This window comes from Exophiala oligosperma, assembly GCF_000835515.1.
Source record: "Exophiala oligosperma strain CBS 72588 unplaced genomic scaffold supercont1.1, whole genome shotgun sequence".
In the NCBI taxonomy this organism is placed as follows: Eukaryota; Fungi; Ascomycota; class Eurotiomycetes; order Chaetothyriales; family Herpotrichiellaceae; genus Exophiala; species Exophiala oligosperma.
The window spans coordinates 3060778-3081943 of record NW_015622818.1 but is presented as its reverse complement, the minus strand read 5'-3'; the positions used below and the strand labels follow the sequence as shown (position 1 = coordinate 3081943).

Here is a 21166-nt window from a genome sequence, read left to right as displayed (position 1 = left end):
GGCGTTGAGATGAGTTCGAAAAACAGTCCTAAGAGTTGCAGTAGTGGGTTTCTCCTGCAAGGTGGGAAACAACATTATTGTTACGACACGCCGAAGAATTCTCAACTTTTCAAACAATAATGCCGACCGTGACGCCATTTATTATCGAAGTTGACCCATGCCCTGGACCATGCTCGCTATTCATTGTTCCCATTGCGTCCCCTTGTACACTATAGCATGTGGGGGGAGGGCACGAAATCGGAAACTGGACTAAGCATCAAATAAATTGGTTCTGCTTATCGGTTGTGACGATTTTGTTATGTTATGGCATGGAATCCATTTGTCGTTTTGTCCCCGTATCCTTTGAACCCTGGAGAAAAGGGATGCATGGAGCCGGGGAAAGGGGGCCCGGGGTTTGTTTTGATCGTTGCTTGTCGTAATCATTACCTACCTGGGTACGGTAGGATTATTGCTTCTCCATTGCGAAAAGCAACTACTCCATAACTCGTACAATACTCCATGCATTTGTGACACGGATAAGGTGGCGAACGCGGACCGATGTTATTGACTGTAAACACTCCCCCGGGGACAATCCATAGTGAGACGTTGTCAGACCGTTCGGCGAGGTCTCGATGGGTCTGAAAATCCAATGCCCCTTTCCGCAATGGTGGGTTCAACTGGCATGTTGTATGTACTCCGTAGTATTAGCCTGTTATCACGTACCCGAAGTCGTCAACTCCTCAGCTATGTGGAATACAGCGCTTCTAGCCAAGCGAAACAGTTGTGTGAAACCTGTGTTTGGAGAAGACAAGATCCCCGTAGCGATAGAATAGTACGAGTAGAGCCCAGAACCTGGGTGGGCCGAGGATCTGCCCCCCCGGAGCAGTTCGACTATTGTAGGATCCGTAGCCCGAACAGGCACGGCGTCAATAGTGGCTTGGACGCTGGAGTCGTTGACGGACCATTATTGTGTCCTATCTGATTCGGACCCCGGCCTTCAATAGTTATTATTGAGCCTGGATCATCATCAGCACTGACAGATTTAATCTGCGGTAATTGGGGAATCGGTTCGTTCGAAACATCAGCCGGTCAGCCGTGAGAGACAAGTCGGCGCAACGGGCTGCATTTTCGGCAAGTTTTTGGTTGGAGTACTCGTACAGGGTAGGGTTACTCGTATTGGTACTCCTTGAGAGACAGTGATCCCAACAGAATTGAACGGGCACTTTGTCTCTCCTTTCGGGGAGGGACTCTGTACTCGTGTACCTCTGAGTTACCACGGTCCCCACATCTCTGAATTTCGTGGGACAACACGAGATGCCGGGGACTCCACGATTCCCCCAGCATCCTGGGCTGCCGTCTCATGCACTCTCGCTCAACGCTCGCTGCCGGTTTCTGGTCTGAAGCAGTCAAGGTCGAAAGGACATGCTTTACGTTGGTCTTGTAAGTGAGACCAAAAGGGCGATCCAGTGGCCCCCCTGCCGTCACCACCAGCTTCGTTCGCGCTGAACAAGATTCCCAGGCCCCCCCCTTGTGCTTGTAGATTGAACACTTCTGGCCAGTCAGGCCGATCAGCCAGACATTGGTGCATGAGATGCAGCCTACATAGTGTGGGGGACAATGTTACACGGAGCTGATAAGGTCTCCTTGACCGTCTGAGTAGACTGGAGTGAGTCAGGTGTGCCGGTCAATGATCAATTATTGACATGTCGTTTGCCTTTGGTTGCACCTCTGGGGCCTGCTGATCGCTCAAAAGGCAACAACCCTGGTCGCTCTGACTGGGCCTTGACTCCGGGGTTGAGAGTGAATAAGACATTGATCCTGGGTAATTAATCGCTCGCGTGATGTGGCTCCTGGCCACCCATCATGCACAGTGACTCAGCTGCCAATTGCTCCGGCATAACGAGGAAGCATGGTCAACCCCAGGGAAGCGAGCGGCTTCGAGCTTCCGGCATGATGATCACAAGCTGAATGCACTTCTGCTAAAACAGAAGGACCAAGAGTAAGCCACAACATTGTGTGCTCCCAACAGAAGATCCAAAGCAACAGTCGGGAAACGAAAGTGGAAATTTGGCTGCTAAAATCATTGATTGTGGTCATCTGTAACTGACTGACTACACATGTAACTGTAGGATTGGCTGCTTGATAGAGTTGCGTACATAGAGCTGAAAGTCAATAACCCATTTGTTTCTTCCACACAGCCTTAAGCCTGGCATTCAATGCCCTCTCACTGAAGAACCCGTTCTATTCGATGCCGCCATCTGGCGCAAAAACCACAATGTTGTTCCTTCCCGTCTATACCTTGCACCTCGCTGCTGTTCTTGTACCAGGTCGCCCAAACTCGCGACACTTGTCTATAGAAAATATATCCACTGAAAACACCATCAAACCAAAAACAAACAAAGCATGTAGAAAAGACAGTGACACTCAAACTCCATACCCAAACTGAGATATCTCGTCTTTCATTCCTGCCGTTCCTGCCAATCCCGGCAAAACAATAGGCACCAGGCTGATTGTTTTAAACAAGTCATCTTGAAAAGTCTCCGTTGATAGAGGCTGCTGTACTTGACTCGCCCGAACTCAGACCACTCGGTGGATGTAACATGTCGGAAACTCCAAGCTTGGGAAGTTGCGGTACGGGGAGCTTGCGTTGCGTACCAGTGACAATGTCTGCAATCGAAGGTCCGCTATGTTGTGGGGGTGGGATATGGGAGTAAGAGCCATCGGCCTGTGGTTCCATCGGAGCCAGGAGTGGTGTGTGACCTAATGAAAGATGGCGTAAGCCAGGGAGTTGAAGTTCACTTCCATGAGGTCGGAGCCGTGGCGAATGTCCAGGTGTGGCCAGAGGTGTGTGGTCTGGAGTAGGCGAGATCGACTCGTGAGAGAAAGTGGGAGACGAAGGTGCGGTTGAATGAGGCGAGTTCGGCCTGGATCGCTTATGTCGGTGGTCATCGTCATGAGTTTCTTGTGAATGTGACCTGGACATGGATTGCGAAATAGCATAAGCTGAGAGCGACGGGAGGCGACCATTGCTGTTGTGATTGCGATGACTAAACAGATGATGTTGATGCTGGTAAGGGACACGGGTAACGTGGTCGTCTCTCTCAATTTGGGATGCAGCAGAAGCGAGCAAATTGATGTCCATGTTGTTCCTCTCGTCATGGCGCCCAAAGGGGCCCAACGGGGTTGGAACATGCGAAGCGTGTACCGCGAAAGAGTGAGGAGGTGAGACATTGGGTGATCCAGCCGCAGAGGTCGGAGCAGATCGTGGCATGCCGTTCTTATTAGGCGGCGGCATCATTTGAGCATGGACAGACATATTGTGGTTCGATCCATCCTGGAGGCCAGTGAGGGCGGCGGCGGCGGCAATCTGGTGAGTCTTCTGATTCCGGCGCGAGTTGGGGTTGTTATGAATCCGCGAGTGTCGAGTCAACTCGTCGGATCTACTGAAACGCTTACTACACCCTGGAAACTGGCAAGCGTGAGGCTTTTCTCCTGTGTGTGTTCGAATGTGTCTTGTCTGATGTTCTAAGCGGTGAAAGGCTCGATCGCACAGAGGGCATTTGTAAGGGCGAGGGAGATCCTGTCTCTCTTCTGTGTTCGCTTGAGGAGCCATGGCGGTGGGCAACAGGCTGACAGCGGCAGCCATGTTACCGTCAGTCTGAGTTGTACTCGACGAAGTGTTTGTTGTCTGGGTGCCGGAGGCGATATCTGTCGGTGGTTGCGATGTCGTGGTGGCCACGGTGTTGGGAGCTGGGGAGGAAGAGGAAGAGGAAGGAGAAGGGTTGAGAAGAGCAGTAAAGTTTACTGCAGACGAAGAAGGTTGCATTCGAGCGAGCAAGGGAGAGGGAGAGGCTTTGTGATTCCCCAAGATGATCGCTTATCGTGGGGGTGAATCATCCACTGGAAGAGTCGGACAGTGGGCGGGCGTGCGTGACGAAAGACCTGGGGTCGGAAGGGCGGTAGATTGAAATGGAAGTTGGATTCAGTCCTAGCGCGGGCGGTTTGCGAAACAGGGTGATGAGTGGTGTGGTTCTCGTAATGGTGTGGTCAGAGAAATTCGGGGGGCAGAAGGGAGGAAAAGAAATCAGGGAGGTGACGAAGTGTCAGATGCAGTAATTTGCGAAGGAGGGATTGAGCCTGATGTTGGAGAAGGGTAGAGGGAGGTTGCGCGGTTCTGTGCGACGTGATTCCGGCAATGCGGACTAGAAACTGGAGACCGGGGGGAGCAGGGGTTGGAGCGTCTGCGGCGTTTTGTCGTGCCTGTGAATTTTTTTTTTCCTGCCGGAAGATTGCAGAAAGAGGCGAGGCTTGTCCAGCCGAGTGTGCTTAGGAATGTGGGTTGGCGGTGCCCGTGCCAGGCGTACAATACTCCGTACTCGTATCGTAACAGTGGGAGAGTCACCGAGAAAGGCCCCCCCAGCGGCGACACCTTCTTTTCCTTCTCTTCTGTGGGCACGGGGCAAGGCAAGCCCAACTAGCGCAATCCTTATCGGTCCACGTCTGAAAAGTGTAAAGATGACGAGCTGATGGTCGTAGTCGTACTCGTACGAAATGTGCGTCCGTGTTGTTGAGAGGGTGTGAGAGGCCCTTTTGGTGGATCGGCTGAGAGACTGGATCAATTCTTTTCGCGGCCCCGAATTCGGTGATGAGGCCCGCGGGTTGCTGATGTGAGGATTTATTGGATGGAGGTGATTGCGGCCCAAAGTGGAATGTATTCTTTCTCGGCCAGTCGAATGCTGCCGCCGGCTTCACTCAATTTGATTTGTTTCCTTCTCTTTCCCTGTACCTCTCGTATCCTGACAACTCCTTTTCAGGGATCTGGGGAAGACAACGGCCAGGCAACAGGGGGTCTGACATGTTTCGGACGCTCGCTGGCACAGCGATGATGGCCGATCGCCGCAGGAGGTGACCAGGAGACTTGTCAACAAAACGAGCAGGATTACCGGGCCGAGTACCGTGGCCCGAGGAAAGTACAGTACCTATTGTAGAGGTGATGACGAGGTGGCCATGCAAAGATTGATGCGAGACCAGGTATGGTTTCAGCGGTGGTCAGGGTACCCAGTACACATAACTTGGGCTTTAGGCGCTCGGGTGTGGTATCGGAAGCGGTATGGAGGCACCGACAATACAGTATTGTTACAGTACAGAGAGTGTGTCTGGGCGTCTGGAAAAGATGGGGGAGCAAAAAGTGAGTCAGGCCAAAGTACCTGTGGTCTGGAATTTTGCGGGAAAGTGACAAGGCGGAGGCGGTCAACCCGCCGTCAGGCAGAAAACAATCCCAACGCGAAAATTCTTCGGAACTGACAAACCCTCCCACATTTCTCCGTGCTCGTACTGTACGCTGCCACCCTTGCTTGGACGGAGTCACCGATCCAAGGTATTCAATACAACGGATACTATTATTGCACTGATGCTGCGATGAGGTGAACTTGGAGCACCTTTTGGTCCCTTCGCTTGATCATTTTCGTCGATCGAGAGGTACGAGTGCTAATCTAATTACTCCGTAGGTCCTGCGAAACAGTGCCTCATTCCTTCGGACCTACTTCCCCGAGCCTTTTGGGCGGCAAACTCACGCAGAACAATAACCCAAACCAATGGGAAACCGCGGCATCATCACTACCTATCCCCTTCCTTCGTAAAGCCACAAAGATCCTTGCCTGTCATGCTTCACTTTGCTACCCCCAGACACCCTACTACGAAGTCGGTGAAGGGGTCTGCAGTGTTGTCATCACATGTGATAACGGTGATTTGTGGCACAATAATATTGTGGTCTCAAAAATACTATCAGGTGCCAGATCCATCTATAAGACCACTACGGCGATGATGGGCTCCGATTCCTATGGTACTGTCACTAACAGATGGACAAGTTGGGATGGTATCCACTGGAGCATCCACAGAAGCCCTGAGAATTGCCTCGAAGGGGCATTCCGGTGACGCGCTCAGCGCGCTCAGCGCTTTGTAACGCCCAGAATGTTGCCCAACGGAGCCCTAGTTCACAGCCTAAATACTGTCCCCAGAGTCGCTCCCGGGTATGGCGACGGCCTTGGGGACTCACCCAGAGCGGCATGTGGCCAGAAGACGAGTCTGGCTGGTGCCTTGCGGATTTTGCGGGACTGTGGACCTCGCTCTCAGGGCTTTAACAGATGTGACTTTGGCGGTACCAGTGGGGAAGCTTGATACGAGCATGTGTGTGGCTTTCGGACTGATCTGCCCGAAGGAGCCTTTGCAATTTTACATGTGCACTTCTGGAATGTGACAGGGTGAAGTACCGGTTGCGAGACAACAAAGTGACTACTGAAGGAAGCTGTTCTGTACCTCCGAGGCCGTGTCGAGGCGACCTACCTGGATCTGAGCATGCATGCTGATGCCATGCACAAAAAAGGAGAGACAATAATTCGCGAGAGAGACACTCAGTGCTTTCTCCTGACAAGTTCCGGTACCTGAAATACTAATCGTAGTCACCATCCGCTGACTACGACCACAACTTGTTCATGCAATTTATTTCCGACTTGTCCCCACACTATACCCGGAGAATGGTGCAAACCTCAGACTGAGGATATTGCCAATAAGGCATGTCCGGATCTCGTTGATCGAAACGACTGCCTGCCAGTAAGGCCTCGAGCATCAAGACGAGCACTCATCCCCATGCGACAGGGGCCCGGCGAGTGAGAAGAGGGAACACCAAGCCATGGCTGACATTGACAACCAAGTGAAACAGGAGGATGAATGCATATGCAAGGTCCATCCCACTCCCTGAAATCGCTAATGGCTTCCGTCCTCCGCGGTCAACATGCATCATCCATGACTATGTCAAATGTCATCGCTATGCGTCTGCGACTTGCTGTGACAATTTCGACCCCATTTGATAATCACCATCGTCTTCCGGACTAATACGGGGAAGAGCGATGCCCAAACAATCCTGAACTTCCTGACCCCGTTGAAACATCTACTTCATACTCCGGTCTCAAGTCTTGCCTTCCAAGCATACAGGGCTGGTCGGACTACTCCCACTTCTCCACAAGTCTGGAATCTCAGGCTCGCCCGTCTTCAGGCCTCGCTAACACCCAAAAGATACCTATTCTAGTATCTTACTTCTTTGCATCAAATTGATCCCCACCGCAGATGGAGTCTGAGCATTTCGCGGGACAAAACATGTTCTAGATTGTGTGGCGAAGGACTACACGCATTATTGAGTGATTTCTCTAAAGCGAGGAACAAGCTTAGGCCCGTGCTGCGCGGGATGCCATCTGGCAAGCAAACATCAGTTCATCGACCTGCGCTTATCGGTAAACCCCCCTTCCTCAAGGTAGAGAGTGCAATTGCGCTGTTCTCATGCGGACGTATGCTGTTGTCACGCACAACTGTATCCGGGTACCTTTCACGTTATCTGCCTTGAGAACAACCTCTGCTGAAATGCCGGTATGCCGCCGGCGCCGCAGTCAAAGACCCTCCCCATCTTGAGAATATGGCAGGACTGTACCAAAGGCCTGTGGATTAAGCCTGTGGTCTGACTATGTATGGTGTCTTTCCGTGACTTCCCCACGATCGAGTCGTATCATGAGATCCAAGTTAGTTTTGTCCAACCTCAAATGTTTCCATCTTGATATGTGGCCCGGAGTTGTTTCCTGGGGACGGAAGCCGACGTCCGGAGGAGAAACAAAACGGGATCTCTGGTATTCAAGGCTGCTTCTTGAAAAGGTAAAGAGCCAGGCTTTGGATCACTCGACCAACTTCCTTGACATGGAAAACATTCGACTTGGGGGACATCAAGAAACTGATCCTCGGAAGTCCAGACATCCTATCGCAAGCTGTTTCTAACTTCCGCCACATCCCGCTGGTGGCCGATCTGACATGGGACTCCCAGGTCACGCAACTTCGTAACTTGATGAATGTTGGCCAGCGGTCCTGGCTTTCGGGCGCTGCACAACCAGCATGCGTCTCTTTCATGCCACAGATTAATGTGATTGTTTTCATACCATCTTTTGCGGAACAGCGACAAGGTCAACATTGTCATCTCTTCTCTATACCCAGGATGCGTCGTCTGGCTGTTTCGGGCTTGTCGCTTACTAGTCTAGTTCGGCAGGATGTCTGGAGAACGGTCAAGTGAATCAGTACGACCTCCGATGCCCACGACTGTGCAATATGCCGTCTCGACCAAAACCCAGTAGGATAGCTATCTCTGCACGGCCAAACGACCAGGCTTGCTGACACCCGCTCTGTCCCTCGAAAATCGAGCCGAAGCCTGCTGAATCGAGCACATAGCATGAGTATCACATGTTCTACGGGGTTCACGGGTCGTGGAGAATACCGCGATCGGCTTCGAGATAAGAATACAGTACTCACTTGTCTTACCTCGTGTCGACTTCACTACGCACGAAACAGCCTGGTATGCATTCCCATCAATTTTCACGCGGCACCGAGCATGGCATCATCGAGACCTCAGTATGCATATGACTACGCATTTTCCATTCTCTCAACAGATCCAAATAGTACTTTGCACCGAAAGAACCTTCTACTGATCCAGTTTGCAGAAAATCGCGCGGGTATGCCCGCAATGGGCGTTTTCACGGAGAAACTCCACCATATAGCCAAAAAACTCATATGCCAAAGTAACCATGCTGCTGGTACGGTACCATGACCTACTCATCTTCAGGCTATCCACATATCCAAATTTCGATTGCTCCAGCATGTGGAAGATGGAACCATGGACCAGGGCAACGGCCTTGATAACCCGAGACACAGAGGCAGTGTTACAAGCCGCACAATAATGCACACCGTCATCAATGTCGGCATTTCCTCGGTGCTGCTTTTCGATGGAGACTGTCCGAAATTTCACCCTGGCACCATTGTTTAGAAAACCCATTGGCAGACACACTGGACACCTTCTATCATCGTCTCTTCGAAATTTTTGTTCTCTGACACAGCTCATGCCCACCGCTTGTTGCGTCGAATTTTTCTGACAAGGATTCTCAGTTTCAAACTATGTGGAATTGGTCCACGATGATACAACCCCAGCCCTTCAGTGGCAGGAAAAATTACTGGACTCAACAAGATATCTTGTCCGGTTACCTTCTTCGGTAGATGATCTTGATGTAATGCTAGCATGGCACTCCACGATTGCAACGCGGCCGTAAGTCCTTCCGGGTCGAAAATAATGAGCCCTGCTTGCCTGGCTTTCACATGCATTTCGCTCGAGTGAATTTTCGTCCGCGTTTTGTTAGAGGAGTCAGTAATTTGATCAACCTGAATCAAAATAGATTTATTTTTCTCTCACCAATTACAGGCACAGTGCCCTGTATGTGTGTTTCCGTGGCTGATAGCACATTGAATACATTGTAGCGGTCGCGGATATGCTTTCCGCAAGGTAGGCTTGCCTCTCTGCCATCTGTTTAATTCGGATTCGCTCTGAACGCAGCCCGAGACGACGTGTACAATTCATTCATGAATGACCAGCCAACCTGGAGCAGATCATACGAGTCACAAGGGCTGGGAATGCCATGAATCTCGAAGCAGCACGCGTCGCTATAGATTCACAACAATGGCTGTGGGACAAGGAATCGACCGTACATCCGCCTCGCCATTATCGAAGTTCTCACGTTAGGTAAGACAGTTCAAGTGTATGCAGGAACAGTTTTGAGGTCTCAAAGTCCCTTTTCTTGCAAGGGAAAACCCCCCATTAGACTGTAAATCCCCCCAATTGGACGGTGATCGAGGCTGCTTCGCTTAGCCGCATTGTGTGTCGCGCCGGGGTGAGTTCTTGATCTACCACCCTAAGTCTGGTGAGCCTGAGCGTATCCTGGCCACAAACGGCCTTGGTAGATACTTGACTGAACTTCAGTGCTGGTGGAAACTTCGCGCGCCCTCACTTCTGTATGGAAAACCACCGATGTCAGTTGGCACAAATTAGGCTGAGGGAGTCCCAAAAGCAACATGCATTAGCAGTCAGGCAAGGCAATCGTGCCCGACACAAACACGAGGTATTCTTGATCATCAACGAGAGCCTCAATGATCTCGAAAAACGTTGATTCGATGCAAGCACAGTTTAATGCAGTATGCTATGGACGTCTGCGAGCGAGAGGCTAGATGCTCATGAAAGTCTCCAGGAAGCAGTCTGTCTCTCTCGTTGCTCAGGCTGTGGCTCAGCATGACGACCTCTGACCTTGACACAAGCATCACAAACACCCCCCGCCTCGCCGGTCTTGCTCCTCGGGTGGTGCAGATCACTGCTGATGAATGGGACAGCTTCAGGAAAAGAGATACGCGCCTACTGCCCAGGAAAAATGAGAGCTTCATCGGGTATGTGTCTCGCGTCAAGGGCTGGAAGTATTTCAATGATAGCTCCCGATTTGAAGATTCTGCTGCTTGGGCAGCAGAGAGAGCATCTCGGACGTATTTTTGGGCCCAGGATATTTGGGATGGATTCCGATACCGCATCAAGTTTCGTGGTGCTTGCTCGTGTACGGATTTGGTCGCCATGAGAAAGCTTCACACTTTTTGGCCTACACTGCGCGACTTTCAGAGGACGGCATCAGCTGGGTGTGGAAGATGTTGGTTCATCGTACGGAGCGTCGCATTATTCGAATCAAGGTATGCTGATATAGACCCCGGGCAAATTCAGGTGCACATCAAAGACACGGGTCATTTCTATCAAGGCGATTACTCCAGGATCAGAGTCAGGTGGCTGCCAGATGGGTCGGGTCCGACCTTGGAACCGTACTTGGCTCAACTATCTCAGGAATATAGGACCATTGATCTCGTGCTATATGCGGACGAAGGTGGGAGATTTTTGGGACCTCTTTGTGGTGAAAACTAATGCCTCGATAGGTTATAAGATGGATCGTGGCTTTTTCCGTCGGACACTACCACCGACTAGATCTGATGATGGCGTTTGTATTGACAAGATCAAACACTGGATCGACGAGTGCATCCGGGACCATGGATGTGGACTTGATATAGCTCAGAGAGGGCTTCCTACACGGTTGGTAGATGTGAGTCCTGACGACCGGACCGAAGGTCTCAGACTCGCCATCGGCTCAGAAATTCTGGCAGAGGATACTCCATTCGCGGCACTCAGCCACTGCTGGGGCGATAAAAAGGATCGAATCAAGGCAGTCCCGAAAACAACGATGGCCACGTTATCACGACACTTGGAGAAAATCGAATGGGACGATCTGACACCGACCTTTCGCGATACCATCAACCGTTATTCGTCGGCTTGGGCTGAGATACGTCTGGATAGACTCGCTCTGCATCGTACAGGACGATGGCGCAGACTTTGCGCGAGAGGCCGCGCGCATGGCATTGATATATAGCCAGGCACATGTTGTGATTGCCGCCACCAGAGGGAACACCGGCGATGCGGGACTTTTCCACAGCCGACGAGGGGCACAAGAATTAATCATTCACGAAGATAATCCTCGCAAGAGTTCCTATCTCCACGTAAAGGAAACCATTCCTCACGATGCCTTTCTGACCAACGACCCCTACCGGTTCAACACGACGCCTTTATTTGAGCGGGCCTGGTGTTTTCAGGAGCGACTTCTTGGGAGAAGAGTGGTGCACTTCTCGGCCGACGAGATTGTCTTTGAGTGCGGAAACAATCTTGATTGTGAGTGCATGGAAATCAGACGTCACCGCCGTGCAGGAACGTTCAAGACCACGACACTGAAGACGCTTAGCAACGTCAAGGGCCCCACTTCTCGAATTGAGCTTTGGTATTCGGTGGTAGAGCCATACTCGGCATGCGCACTACATGACGAAGCGGACAGACTGCCAGCGCTGTCCGGGTTTTCTAGACTGATTGCTTCGAAGGAGTTGGATGGGTATTGTGCCGGACTCTGGAGGTATGAATTCCCCTCGGGGCTGTTGTGGCGAGCAGTACGGGCGGCCCCCGGAGAGACACAGACCCAACGTCCAAAGGAGTACTGTGGTCCGTCATGGTCGTGGATCGCGGTACGTGCTCGAATCGAAGCTCACATCAGCTGGCACTTTGCAAACGAAATAGTAGCAGAGGTGGTGGATGTCCAAACCTGTCCGAAGGAGATTGGGGTTCCCTTTGGGGCTGTAACGTCGGCATTCTTGATTCTGGCAGGGCCCGCGGTCTCTGTGACTCTCCATCAAGAAGAAACATCTGGACATCAGGAATCACGAGAGTGTTTCATGAGTCTTGCTCAATCCTCGGGCACGAACCACACGGCGGCCCTCGAAGACGAAGACCCCGATTGTGCTCCCGGCGCTGAACCTGAATCTCGCGGTCCTAGTTGGCAACCGTTTCAACTGGATGTGCCTGCAGAAGTCAACGGCTTACAAGCAGTGTGCATTGCAATTGAAAGGTGGCACCCTCGAATCAACAGCGGACAGGGAACATGCCTCCTGCTTCAGGCGGTTCCTGGCGAAGCGTCATATACTCGTCTTGGGGTTTCATTCTGTCCCGCTTCATGGTTTCAAGTAGCTCACCGGATGGAGGTCAAGATTGTCTGACATGAACCCGACTGTACTTTATGAGGCTTCGTCTGAATCGGTAAATATGTGAGAGGGAGATTACGATGGACTGAGAAGTACCATCTGTTCGTGTTATATGGGATTTACGAGTACGAGTACGAAGCCCCTGCATACGAAGATGCGCCAAGACACCAGTGGCGGGAATAACCGTCTCCTATGATATCACCGCCGCGTGCCAGTTCCCTTTCCCTGCGCTGCGCGTAAGTCGACTCCGAGAAAGTAGTGAAGACACCGGCCAAATCTCGAGATTCAACTCCTGTAAAGAATGACTACCAATGTAATCAGTTAATTCAACGAAGAGTGCTCGCTCCAATGTTGGCCTTTATCTGGCCTGTTTGACTTTGCTTTTTTACCCATCATCTCTTTTTGGACCCAGACCTTTTCAACTCCAAACGTTTCATTATGCCTCCACGAGCCCGAAACGTCGACGACTCTCGATCAGAAACGTCTAGCACAGTGACGAACCAGAAAGAAAAGGCCCTCTTGGGCCCTCATACAAACTCGTCGTCCGGCGTTTCAAAGAGCAGACGGACCGCGGCGAATGCACACGGCGCAGGCGGTTCGAGTAACAAGGCGGCGGCCGCGAACAGCGGTGCTGCAGCGGCGGCGACGGCAACTTCGTCCTCTGCAGCACCCGTGGGAACCGAAAAAGACGGCAATTTACCCAAGGTGAGTATTTGATGCGCACAATGATGGCTCCGGACCTGGGCCTCCTTCAATGACAACCATTGTTCATTTGGGGAGAGCAAAAAAAAGGACAATGTGGACTGAACAAACTACTTTTTTTCAAGACCGACTGGAACACAGTCCCTACGTCCATCCTCCGTACCTACCGAGTCGCCCACCGTCTCTCCGTCCCTTCCACCTTGAACCATCCACACGCCGACCTGACCTACAATTCCTCCTCCGTGGCCCTTCGAGCGCCGTCCGCAGTCCAAGCCCGCAGGAGGTTACGAGAGCAGAAACACCGACGACGGCAATCAAACCTGCAACGACAAACGAACGGTACGACGAGTGGCAAGAATGCTGGTGGTGGTGGTGGAGGATCAAAAGGTACAGAGAGAGGTGGGAAAGATGCAGTGGTGGCGACGTCGTCGTCCAGTGGAGGGAATGAAACAGCGGTGCCCGACCACACCTCCGAAGAACAAGCGTCCACGTCATCCGGCTCGGCCGCGGCAGCGTCAACGTCGACCACGTTTTTGGGACCGCGGGAACCTCCCTCTCACCTGGCCAACTCGGTCAGGAAACACTTCAACGCCCAGCAACTGAGCGAGGCCGACACCGTCGCCCGCTTCATCTACGTCGTCCAGCAAAACGGCCGCACCGTCAGGACAGAAGGGTCCGGCGGCGACGGCACGGGTTACTGGATGGGCAGTCACGGACGTCAGGTCAGGAGGGTAGACGGTCCCGGCGGAGAGGTCGGCTTCAGGCTCCGCTTCAGACCTTGACATGATCGCGGGGGTGTTTTTTGTTTTACAAACGAAGACGACGAAGTCAAGTAACCTACATGTGCAGGTCATAAATGTCCGAGCCCGAGGTCAGGTCAATCGACGATGGGAGTACATTTCGAACCTTGAGGGAAATGCTTGAGAGAAAAAAAAAGGCCCCCTTTGCGAAGTGGTCTCCATCTGGTGTGGACATTGGGAAAACCCATATGGAGCAGCAAGACGACGAAAGGGTATATCGTGAGTTATGGAGTTATACCTAGGCAGTATGATATGAGCTATTGGGCGTCGCAGCACGTGAACTCATACAGTATTTTTATTCTCAGATTGTTCAAAACACATTCGACACTTCTCTTCCTTCTCCTCATCTCCGTGTTTCTGCTTTATATCCCAACATTCTGAAAGACCTATCACATCGTATACCCATTGAACTGATCAGACCTGGGACACTGGACCAAGAAATATATACGAGTATTGATAAAAAGTACCTAGTGTATGAGGAGTTCTTTACGGGTTACGGAATGCAATTTGCAGTATTGAACATGGGGCATTCGGTCCCGGACAAAACAAACCCTGCCCCGTTTACCAAAACACCAGGATATGAACCGCTCAACTTGAATTCATCCTCGCAATCGACCATAGGACGTGTATAAACAGGGCTTCCCGTCCGCTCAGCCATACTTAAACCACGTGCCGTTCAGTCAGTACTACCGTGGGTGACCAGGTGGGAATCCTGAATTTTGATTGTTTTTTGCTTCTCCTTCCGCTGCCGCTGGTGCTGTGACAAGCCTCTTCTTTTTGCTCCCCATCTAGATTAAAATCCTGATAGAAGCCTGATCAAGGCGATGAAGCTCTCCTGATCCTCTTCACCGACAGGTTCTGTACTTCATGGTCCTTGTGATTAGATCAGCATATCCGAAAGAATGTCTCTCTCAATCTCGGATGACCGAGGTACGATAAGCTTCCGAAACCCATCCCACGAAGGTAGCGGTGTGAGGATATCCTGCGGTCGAGGATTCGGTTCCAATATTATGGATCATAGCTTGAAGATGGCCTAGATACATCCGTTCCGGGTATGCACACTGGGTAACTAATAATTGCCGCAAAGTTGGCATTGTCAGTCCACATCCAGGCGATCTTACCATACGAAAATGCCTTTGGGTCCCGTGAAAGCAAGCTGCAACAAGTACAACGATGTCACCTGGTCGCCCCCCATAACTACTCGTGGCAGTCGATTCGTCGTTCACTGATGAGCACCAGTGAATCGACTGCCACTTTTGTCTGAGCAGGAAAGCATACCTTGGCAACGAGAAGCACGAATGGACGCTAAAAGGTCAAGACGATCAACTCTCGTCTTACATACAATAGCTTGCATACATGTGTCCTTCCCGGCAAAGAGGATTATTGTCGGGGATCCGGATTCGAGTTTGACCGGATCCAGACTGAGGTTAGCAACAAACAACATAATATATGTCTGCAAAAATGTTGGGTTACTCGAGATGCGGGTTCGATCGGAGTTTCGTTTACGTGGAGCCAAGTACGGATACTGTGCTGCGATCCTGGTTTCAGCATGACCTCGATGGAATGAGCGGTGTGCCATGAGGTTGGCCGCGGTTCCGCGGCAAGGCCGAGACAGACAACAATGATACCTAAACCTTTGTCTGGTGATCAGAATTTGGGTATATAGTCATCGTGATCGAGGACACGGGATGACGAGCGACGGCAGAGATGAATACGGACGAATGCGTAGGTTGGTAAAGATAGAGATGATTCCACCTTGTCATGGCCACGTCAGTCAAAGAAGTCTGGGGTAAGAAGCAATGTCATGAGATCATAAGCTCCGATATCGTCGCCGATGCAAAATGAGCCAAAACGACGTAAGCGATAACTAGGCAGGACTGCTTAAAGGAAAATAAAGGGCCAATTGAAGGACCAAAACATGCGAATATTGAAGCCCAACTGGTGAGGCGACAAATTGAAGAACAAAGGGCCAGAAACAAGCATGATGAGTGGATTATGATGCAGGCGCTGGATGGCATCTGCAGCGTCGTTGCAGTAGCTTTGTGGGGGACTTCGAGGCAGTGACAGTCGGAAGTCCTTAGCATGCCGGCTTAATTGGTGTCTCAAAGTTGATTGCACTTCTCATCCGGCGTCACCAAAATTCTTTTTTCAAGATGAAGCTGCAATCAAGAGACACGTCGACGAGGAGGCTCCAATGTAAGCGCAGTGGCTGGCAGCGGTCCGTGGGCTCGGCTCGTCTGGTAGTGCATCAGATTGCTGTTCAAAGTGTCGGATAGTAGGCAGACTTTGCCTTGCATTGATGGGCGTCGTTGGGTTGCTGTAATCTGCCTAGAACGAATGCGAAGAAGCTTCTGTAGCATAGAAGCTTCCACGGACACAATACCTACCGAGTACTGCTGCTACAATACTACGTATATCCATGAGCTCAACAAATCATGCAATGAGGCAGGAGAATTTAGCTGCCCTTAGGCACGAAGGCCCGGCGCGCGGAATCATGGGCAGCAGCCGGGGCGACTAGGCATCCCTAGACGGGGGGGCAATTGGCTGCCTCAACCAGCCCCCGACCCCCCCTAAACCCACCGAGAAACCCCCCCAGCCTCATTAGCTGTCCAGGCCGCCTAAAACCCTCCGGAGCCTTGAACTCTGTCGAAACCACAACCCAATCTGAGATGCAGCGCGGCCTTGTGGCTGACCAGGGGCTGCTTAAGCGGTGAACGCATCCCATCCCACTGTTTTGCTTTAACATGCTCGCTCGTCCACTTCCATCAACACCCACGCCTCATCTCAATCCATGATCTCGACAAGTTGCATATTGCAATTGAACAGGATTGCCACGTCAGGTCGACTCATATTCATCTCCGTCTCCGAACGCGTGGGTCAAACGCACCATTTCATCACAAGCGTCACCACCGTCGACCATCAGCAAAAGGACCGACCGGCTTCTCCCAAATACCCATCGTTCTCCTCTTCCTGCAATCATCCTGCAAGCGTCTCTGAACTTCAAACTGCGCAGCTGCTCTCGGACCTTTGGACTTTTCAACACGCATAGAGACCAGCCCTTTCCGCCTTCTGTGTAACAGCCCACAGCAATATCGGCCAGACAGCTGTGTGGTGTCCGCCCGCTCACCGCTTTAGGAGGACCGCTGCAACATCTCCTCCCGGCTCTGTGCAATGTCTCGACACCAATAAGACTGATCTCGACTTCCTTGTATCACCGTCGACCTCCAATGTCCGATTGCTATTCATTCATTGCTTCTCGTTGTAGGGACCTCGGACACAGCATAGGTTGCTGACTTGTGGAGGTTGCCCCTCATTCGACCAAAGGGCTAGAGCGGCCTCCCCAACATGGGCATCAGACCTCAACATGCTGAAGAGCCCTTGAGACAACTGGAAGAAACAGAGCCGCATTTCCATAAGCATCCCCTCAAATCGGGAATGTGGCAGAAGATTCACAATTTCTTTGCCAAAGATGACCCGACCCATAGTTCCGTCGACTTCCCGGGCGACCGACACTGGCCTCAGACTTGGCCCGACAACGATGAGTCGAGCGGGCAAGACTCGACAGCGAGGCCGCTGGCTATCGGCCTCCCCCGGCAAGCCACCTTCAGACGTCAAAATTCCGAGAGACGGGATCGTTTGCTGCCCGTCGAACCTTGTCATGCCGAACGACGTGCCTCGTCCACTGTCAGACATGCATCGACCAGCCTCCCTCGTCCTCGAGCGACCTCTTCACCGCCGTGCTGGGAACCGGGTCGGACCTCTGCCCCTGCCGTAGCTCTCACAAGCAGGGCCGATGCGCCCGCCACTGATGCTGGCATTGACGCCATAACCTCGTCCCTTGATCCCAATCTTGTTCCAACCACTGAGGATATTTGGCCTCAGGAAAATTTTCGACCTCCTCGCCCTCCGTCCACTACCTCGTCTGATGACTCAAACTTCCTTCGAATGCCTCTCGTCGATGATAAAGCCGACCTGAGAGACGAGCTCGACACTCGATGGATTCTCAATCTGAGCATGCATTTCAGAGACAAGTCAGATCGAGAAAAGTTCTTCGTCACGTACGCAGAGACCCCAAGTCGATGGCGTCGGGTGACTGTCTCATGTGATTATCGCAACGCTGAACCAGGGTCCCTCGAGATGGACCTCAAGGAGCTCCAATTCCAACGAGACAAGAGCATGCAAATATACGAATCCATACGAGACTCGCTGCCTGAGATCCAGTTCTACGACACTGTGACGAATCTGAAGCTGGAAACGACCGATGGTCGTCTGCATGTCCATGTCACTGAAGATGTCAACGAGATCATCCCATACCCACCCCGTCATACTGTGGCCCATATACTACATGACGATGAGTTTCAGCCAATGGAGATACGAGAGAGTGAATTGGTTTTCGATTCTCACATCTCCGGGTTTGTGTACAAGGTCAAGCACAAAGGCAGAGTTTATATCAAGAAGGATATCCCAGGTCCAGACACTGTCGACGAATTCCTATATGAAATCAACGCCTTGCACGCTCTTCACGGTTCAAGTCATGTCATACGACTAGAAGCTGTTGTTGTCGATGACGAGGAACAATTCGTCAAAGGTCTTCTCATCAGCTACGCCGAGAAGGGCGCCATTGTTGACCTCCTCTATGATCATAGGGGAGCTATCCCATGGGAAGATCGGTGCAGGTGGGCAGAACAAGCCGCCTGTGGTCTTAGCGAGATCCATGAAGAAGGCTATGTGCAAGGTGATTTTACCCTCTCCAACATTGTTGTTGATGGGGAGGGCAATGCAAAGATCATCGACATCAACCGAAGGGGTTGTCCAGTTGGCTGGGAACCTCCCGAAATTGCGGCCAAGATTGCCAGCAGTCAAAGGATCTCGATGTACATTGGTGAAAAGTCAGACTTATACCAGCTGGGAATGACGTTGTGGGCGTTGGCCATGGACGATGATGAGCCCGAGCGCCACGTATCTCCATTGAGCGTGGAGGAATTCCCATCCGAAGTTCCAGAGTGGTATCAAGACATTGTAAGGATATGTCTATCTCGTCGTCCTCGAGATCGGTGTTCAGCCAAGACGTTGGCAAAGATGTTCCGAGAAGGCGACACAAAGGCTCTGCATCCAGAAGAACGTCATGACAGGCCTACACTGAAGCTCCGGACCCCACAAGAGTACATTGACCCTGCAGATGCGGTAGGCAGGGATGACATTGAGCGTTTCTCCAACCAACATGAGATTGAAAATGTGCCTTATTCTCCAGAAAGCTCAAGGGATGACTACACGTTCACATATCCCAAGTCTTCCAACTATGAATTCGACAGCGAGACTTCTGCCTATGACCGTCCGAGAGGAAGAGCACCACCTGTGAATTATGCTCATCTCGGCAGGAACGAGAGACATCACTGGATTGTCGAGGATGACAGACCATCGTTGGTTGATGATGCGGAGCCAAACATTGTTCCCATTTCACCCGGGACGGACCGCGAATTCGACAAAGTGGAACTGGATGGCCACCCATATCTTGTCCCTAGAAGGACGTTCAACGATGAAGAGTTGGAGATCTTGGAACGAGCAGCAGAGGCGCGACTAACAAGTGACGATACAGTGTCTCCAGCGAAAGCTGTGACACCAGTGCAGATCGACCCCGTCCAAACTCAGCCTGCCTCGTTAGCACGACGTCCCTCTTTGGTAACTACGAATTCCATAACGTCCGACAGTACACCGCGTAATAGCCATGCAGTCTTACCAACATCGACTCGTCAGCTTTGTGGTGAGTTGGCTTCTGAGCCTGAAGAGAGTAGGGATCAAGTTCTCTCCTTTCAAGGATCAACAATACCATCTAACAACCCTAATACTGAGATCTTTACGACGCCTTGCCTTACCCAGTCCGATGAACCCGTACTAGCTGGTTCTTCGGTGCAGGGCAGGTTACCCACACTGCCTTTTGCGGATAGTGGATATGATGAATCGTTCGCTACAGGTGGGGATCTCGACCTAAGTGTCCAGACTCTCGCCACAGCACAAGAAGAAAAGCGCGAAGAGCTAAAGATGGATGATGCCGTCCCTGATATCGTCTCAGCAGTCAGTACAATGCCGGATGCCGAGGGCAGAGGAGATGTTTTCAATGAGCCCGAGGCCGACACTTACCTTGACCTGAAGCCTGCTGATCTGGAATGTCTTGCAGCCCCGGACTTTCACACGACACATCAACCGGAACTCGACAGACCACAGCCGAGCGATCTAGTCAATGACAAACAGGAATGAGCCGGACCCTACACGATAAATCTCAGGGCGTTGGTTGAAGACCTAAGCCCGCCTACACATACCCCCCTCTACTTCTACTTCGCATGCGATGTACCCCACGAGGTTGATGATATGGTCTGAAGTTGAACATGTCGGACCTTGAAGCGGCGACCGACTTGTGTTGGTTCACCATCCTCTGGAGATGTGCCGCATCGCAACAGTCCACCACTAGCAGTAGGATCCAACAAGGCTACAGATACTGGTGGACGAGATGAGAGGCCGAGACCCGACATGCTGTCGCCGAAGCATACGTGCGTACATCCACGCGGCGCCATTCCAACGATTAATGACGTATGACAAACGAATTTTGCTCTGAACTTGTTCCGCACATAGGAAAGCCGCATTGATTCTTTAGCGAGCAGAACTTGTGTAGTAGGTTTTAGGAAGCCGGAACTGGCAAATGTCTTTTTTTGGTTTTTCAATTATTAGCGAGCAGTAACAACTCACACGAGTACCGTGATTCGTGCGAATGAGGAGGGACCTTTTTCTTCACCGGGAGGGGAATTTCGGGACGAGGACGCCTTTTGTTGTTTTGTCAAGTTTTTGTACGCGTCGGTCACTTGGTGGTGTTTTGGATATTTGTTTTTGAAATTTTGAAGGTTTTCTTCTCGGGGTAACAACGATTCATGGTTGCGAAACCAAACCGAAACCGAAATCGATTCGACCATCAGCCTGTCTCATATAAAGAAACTAGCGAAGCAAGCGAGCAGTGAAACTGAACTGACATTGCGCAATGACTGAACGAAAGAACGACAAACGACCGTCAACACGAACGAACGAACGATCAGGTAATCCAGGGGTGTTTCTTATGTACCTAGGTAGTACCTACGGAGTTACAGCAACGACAACAACAACACCATCCATGAGGAACGGACAGGACTCAAGATGGTGGAAATTGGATATTTTTGAAATTGCAAATGTATTTT

At 51.5% G+C, this 21166-nt stretch overlaps 4 protein-coding genes and 1 non-coding gene across 5 annotated transcripts; 4 read left to right on the top strand and 1 right to left on the bottom strand.

The window, feature by feature from the left end:
• Positions 1 to 2045: 2045 nt before the first annotated feature.
• PV06_01061 (uncharacterized protein) lies at positions 2046 to 5111 on the bottom strand. Its single transcript, XM_016401644.1, has one exon. It carries the CDS (start codon positions 3803 to 3805, stop codon positions 2504 to 2506), a length of 1302 nt encoding a protein of 433 aa, XP_016268697.1. The 5' UTR covers positions 3806 to 5111; the 3' UTR covers positions 2046 to 2503.
• Positions 5112 to 7761: 2650 nt separating this feature from the next.
• On the top strand, positions 7762 to 9248 carry PV06_01060 (uncharacterized protein). The gene has a single exon (XM_016401643.1). The coding sequence runs from the start codon at positions 8243 to 8245 to the stop codon at positions 8615 to 8617; it is 375 nt and encodes a 124-aa protein (XP_016268696.1). The 5' UTR covers positions 7762 to 8242; the 3' UTR covers positions 8618 to 9248.
• Positions 9249 to 10123: 875 nt separating this feature from the next.
• Positions 10124 to 12459, top strand: PV06_01059 (uncharacterized protein; the record flags this gene model as incomplete). Its single annotated transcript, XM_016401642.1, has 3 exons — positions 10124 to 10754; positions 10804 to 11181; positions 11219 to 12459. The coding sequence occupies 3 exons, from the start codon at positions 10124 to 10126 to the stop codon at positions 12457 to 12459; spliced, it is 2250 nt and encodes a 749-aa protein (XP_016268695.1).
• Positions 12460 to 14557: 2098 nt separating this feature from the next.
• Positions 14558 to 14675, top strand: PV06_01058. Its single transcript, XR_001622151.1, has one exon. It is a non-coding gene; the product is annotated as a 5S ribosomal RNA (ribosomal RNA).
• A 1929-nt stretch (positions 14676 to 16604) lies between these two features.
• PV06_01057 (uncharacterized protein) lies at positions 16605 to 21156 on the top strand. The gene has a single exon (XM_016401641.1). It carries the CDS (start codon positions 17292 to 17294, stop codon positions 20199 to 20201), a length of 2910 nt encoding a protein of 969 aa, XP_016268694.1. The 5' UTR covers positions 16605 to 17291; the 3' UTR covers positions 20202 to 21156.
• The last annotated feature ends 10 nt before the right edge of the window (positions 21157 to 21166 follow it).